This window comes from Parus major, chromosome 7 (assembly GCF_001522545.3).
Source record: "Parus major isolate Abel chromosome 7, Parus_major1.1, whole genome shotgun sequence".
Taxonomy (NCBI): domain Eukaryota; kingdom Metazoa; phylum Chordata; class Aves; order Passeriformes; family Paridae; genus Parus; species Parus major.
The window spans coordinates 13,901,020-13,905,743 of record NC_031776.1 but is presented as its reverse complement, the minus strand read 5'-3'; the positions used below and the strand labels follow the sequence as shown (position 1 = coordinate 13,905,743).

Sequence of the window (4,724 nt, the reverse complement as noted above, 5' to 3'; positions counted from 1 at the left end):
AGCTACAGACTCTGGCAAAATGCAGGGAGATGCAGCAAAACGCATCAGCCGGCATCGCAGTTAAATTTTAGCATGTTTTTAACAGGGAAGCCTGGCAGCAGGGGCTGCTAAACTGCTAGGAAAGGTTTGCCATGCTTACACATGAGATTTTTGTAACTACAAACACCTTTAAAATAGACGCCAGAAGCTTGATTTCTCCGGGGGGGGTGGGTGGGGGTGTGGAAATGCCCTCATCCATAGGAGAGTTTGTTTACTTTCTGCTGGGTTTAGCTGAAATATTTATGAAATACCTCCGCTTTGTGACAGGCTTTATATAAAGTATTTCAGGTAACGTCTTAAATCTGTTTCTGATGGTCGGAGGCAAAGACCTGTTGATAATTGTTCCTGGTCATTAGGGGAATTGCTCTCCCGCAGGTCGTGTCTCCGGGTTTCTTAAGCCTCAGAATAATCAGCGAAGATTAAAGGAATACGTTTCCCGTCTGGAAAGAGGAAGGGACGGGTCGATAGCGCGGCTCCAGGTCTGCCTTGCGCGGGGAAGGCGCACCTGCTGCCGCCACGCCGGGGCCGAAGCGTCCGCTCCCGGTGTGCGGGTCCCGGCCGGGGTCGGCTGCGGACACCCGCGGGCCGGGGCCGGAGCCGGGGACATCCTACAGGCCGGGGACACCCTACGGGCCGGGACCGAGCCGGGGACACCCTGCGGGCCGGGACCGGGGCCGGGCTGAGCTGCCCGTGGCCGCCCGCGCCGGCAACCGCAGCTCCCCGGCGAACTGCGCCTCTGCCCCGTTCCCCTCAGTCAACAAATCAGCATTGCAAATAGCCGGGTTCGCTATAAACAAACGAACACCCCCCGCCCCGAGTGCTCCTCAAGGTAAGTAAAGAATCCGTGTCCTTTTTTTTAGTCCAATTTTATTCTACAAATAATAAGTGTTGCACCTTTCATGAGCTATCCGAATAAAACAATAATCCCATAGGAATTACTTACACTAAGAAAAAAAAAAATCACATTTAAGGAAAAATGCAACATTCGACCAAATGTTCAATACTATGCTGTTGCCAAAAGATGGATGTTTTTTCTAAAATCCCAGTGTGCATTACACCATAATATACAGGATTACAAACAAAATTACAGTACAGATTGATTCCAGTTGAACCAGCGTTACATTTCAAACAGCACTTATTCTGGACTGCATTGTACATGCAATAGCTATTGTTCTAATTACGGATTAAATGGTTTGAATTTGTTTCAAGCTACCGTACTAATCGACTACAATAGGTATATAGCCCAACTTTAACAACCTGATTAGATTTCGGTTCAGATTTATAAAATGAGCATATGACAACCACGGATTGTGTGAACATGTATAAAATCATGCATTTATAGCGCCTGGAAACATTAACATCTTCAAGTTATCTTAAAAAAAAAAACAAACAAAACCAACCAAACAAAAAAACCCAAACAAACAAAACCAAAAATCCAACAAACCAAAAACACGGAATGCCAAGGAGTTCAAAGACTAAAAAGAAACAGTGCAAATTGTATGTGATAGTCAAGCAGCTTTCGATTTAAAAAGGGTGTTGGCATTTGCTTATAATCTTTATATACAAGTTTGTGCAAGTAATGTGTTGAAATGATATGTTTTAATAGAAAATAAGTCTATCATTCTTATATCTTCTCAAAACCTAGGGGATCTGGTTCTTATTGTACGGGGGGGGGAAAGGAAAAAGAAATAAAGAAAAATGAATAAAAATGAAAAAAGAGACTTGCATGGGAAAGAAATTGCCCGGATTGTGCATTTTTTTTTTTTTCTTTTTCATCTATTTGAAAAGGAAAGAAGTGCTAAGGCAACATAACTTCTCTAAGCACTTTTCTGCTGGTTTAAATTAGTTAAATCATTTTGTATAAATTAGATATAATTCTACCTTTCCAATATGTATAAAAATTGATGAAGCTGCATGGTTTAAAATAGGAAATTCACGTTATAAAAAGTCATTAAAAATTCTGTACAAAATCACAACAAAATAATTCAGCATGGGAAAGGTAACAAGTAGTAAAACGTTGGTTGAAAAATATAGATTTCATATATATTTTGTAATTGGCCCATCGCTAGTTTAAAAATTGCATAGATCCTAATTATTGCTTGTGATTTTGTTATCCCGATCAGGTAATTGACGCGATCCCAATGCCCCTACCCCAATTTACAGCGTCGCTCGGAGGAGCGGAAGCAAAGACAGCGGGTGAGCGGGGGGGGGACGCGGCGGCCCCGAGGCGGCGGCGGGACCCGCCGGGCTGCCCCCTGTAAACAAGGCGGTGGCGGGCGGCGGGGCGCGGCTCCCCCGGCCCTCCCTGCGGCGCGGGGAGGCTCAGTCGTGGAAGATGGCGTTGAGCTGGGCGCTGAGGACGCGCTCGTGGTGCGGGTGGCCCTCGTAGGGCGCCAGCCCGTCCACCGGGATCTCGCAGCGGGAGGCGGCGGGCGGGAAGATGGCGGCGTGGGCGGGCGCGGCGGCCAGCGCGGCGGCGGCGGCGGGGTAGTGCATGGAGAAGGCGTAGCTCTTGTCGAAGTCGGCGGCCGGCTCGTGCTTGAAGGAGAAGTTGCCGTTCACGCTGAGGGGCGGGCTGAGCGGCCCGTCGAAGGCGGGGCTGGCGCCCTCCGCCAGCCCGCTCTCGAAGAAGGGCTCCAGCGCGGCGCCGTAGGCGTGCGGCGGCTTGAGGTGGAAGAGGTGGGAGCTGTCCATGGTGCCGTAGGGCGGGCTGGGCAAGCCCGGCGACTGGTAGGGGTAGGGATGCGCCGGGAAGGGCGCGCCCGCCGCCGCGGCCGCCACGTGCGGCGGTACCTCCTGGCTCTGCTCGGGGAGGAAAGTCCGCGGGTTGAGCTGCAGGCAGCCGGCCACCAAGTTGGTGGTGGGCTGCGACAGGCCCTTGCAGAGAGTCTGCACGAAGGACACCAGGTCCGGGCTCTTGCCCGAGCGGAGGATCTCGGAGAGCGCCCAGATGTAGTTCTTGGCCAGGCGCAGGGTCTCGATCTTGGAGAGTTTCTGCGTCTTGGAGTAGCAGGGCACCACCTTGCGCAGGTTGTCCAGGGCCGCGTTCAGCCCGTGCATGCGGTTGCGCTCCCGAGCGTTGGCCTTCATGCGCCGCAGCTTGAACCGCTCCATGCGCGCCTTGGTCATCTTCTTCTTCTTGGGGCCCCGCCTCTTGGGCTTCTGGTCGTCGTCTTCCTCCTCCTCCTCTTCCTCCTCCTCTTCGTCCAAGTCGTCCTCCTCGTCTTCCTCCTCTCCGTTCCGCAGCGAGTCCTCCTCGGCCTCGGCGTGCAGACCCTCCAGGTCCTCCTCCTTCTTGTCCACCTCGTGCTCCTCGTCCTGGGAGCTGAGGCACTCGTCCGTCCAGCTCGGGGGGCCCTGCGGCTGGGGCTCGCCCATCAGCCCGCTCTCGCTGTACGACTTGGTCATGGTGAGCCTCTGCATCGCGAAGACAGAAAAGAGACGTGTCAGCACCCGGAGCAGCGGCCACCCCCGGGGAGAAGTTGCCCGCGCTTCGCTCCCCGGTCCCGCCGCCCCCTCCCGAGGGAAGCCCTGGATTCCCCACCGTGCCAGGGCAAACTTTTAATTGTCTACGCGTTCCTGCCTTGTAGTTAAGTTGACATATGTTCAAATGCCATTATGTAACTCGCCGATATTAGCGGGGAATATAAGCAGATTATGCGTGCGGGAGGCATCCCGGGCGGCACGACGCAAGTGGACCGAGCGTGGCTTGTTTTGTTTTGTTTCGAAAAAAATCCTCAAACATTTTTACCGAAGAGGGGAAGGGGGGAGGCGGACCCACGCACACACGGGGCACCTGCAAGGACGGGTGGCGGCCTGCGACGACTGTCCCCGCCGCTCTCGGCGGCTCCCCCTTGCCGCCTCCTTGCGTGGGGCTTGTGCCGCCCCAGCGGGCTCCGAGCACCTGCTCCCCGGTCCCGCCTTCGTCCACAGGACTGTCACTGGGTACCCGCGGAGGGGCTGAGTGGCCCCTGCCCGTGGTAACAGGTGCGGGGTTGGCCCCGGCTTCCCGTCTCCGTCGTCCCCTCCGTCGCAAACGGGCATCGGTTCCCCCGCTTCCCGCGGGGACCTTTCGCGCGGGGTTGCGACCGTCCCCCGGTAGCGTCGGGCACACCGGGAAGAAACAATGCCGCACGCCCGCCGAGGCGCAGCCTGCGCTGGGACCCTGGCGATCGCGCTCCGCGAAGGAAAGGGAGCCCAAAGTTCAGAGGTGCATCGGTGGAAGCACGTTAACATATGCGTCTGTAGAAACGGACGCACGTATACATATTTATACGTGCGTATGGACGCACATACACATTCACATATATATATGTATACACGTATGTATGTGTGCGTCTACGGATGGATACAGGTGTGCCCGCACACACCAGCGGGAACGACCGCAAGTGACAAAAAAACCCGAAGTCGTTCCGGCAGAGGCAGATCCCGTCCGCCCCGATCTCGCAGGGTCCTCTCCCGCCCCGGCAGCCGCCGCGAACCCTTTTCCCGCGGGGGTAAAACACGGTTTCCCGTTACCTCCGTCGCTCAGCCTCTCCTGCGCGGTGACGGTCTCATAACCCCGGCACAGCTCTCCGTGCGAGGGCTCGGCGCGGGTGCGTGCGTGTCGGTGTGTATATTTTCCCGAGGTGGCCCAGCGCCGGGCTCCCCCCGTTATATAGCGGGACGGAGGATGCGCGCCGGGG

The 4,724-nt window shown here is 55.1% G+C and overlaps 1 protein-coding gene across 2 annotated transcripts; it reads right to left on the bottom strand.

The window, feature by feature from the left end:
- Nucleotides 1–2,273: 2,273 nt before the first annotated feature.
- On the bottom strand, nucleotides 2,274–4,647 carry NEUROD1 (neuronal differentiation 1). 2 transcript variants are annotated; one of them, XM_015633961.1, is made up of 2 exons: nucleotides 4,558–4,647; nucleotides 2,274–3,456 (listed from the first exon to the last, which is right to left on the bottom strand). In XM_015633961.1, exon 2 carries the CDS (start codon nucleotides 3,445–3,447, stop codon nucleotides 2,362–2,364), a length of 1,086 nt encoding a protein of 361 aa, XP_015489447.1. In that variant the 5' UTR covers nucleotides 3,448–3,456; nucleotides 4,558–4,647; the 3' UTR covers nucleotides 2,274–2,361. The 2 variants fall into 2 exon arrangements, with proteins under 2 accessions (XP_015489447.1, XP_033372081.1); XM_033516190.1 differs by lacking the exon at nucleotides 4,558–4,647 and having other exon boundaries at nucleotides 2,274–3,462.
- Nucleotides 4,648–4,724: the final 77 nt, after the last annotated feature.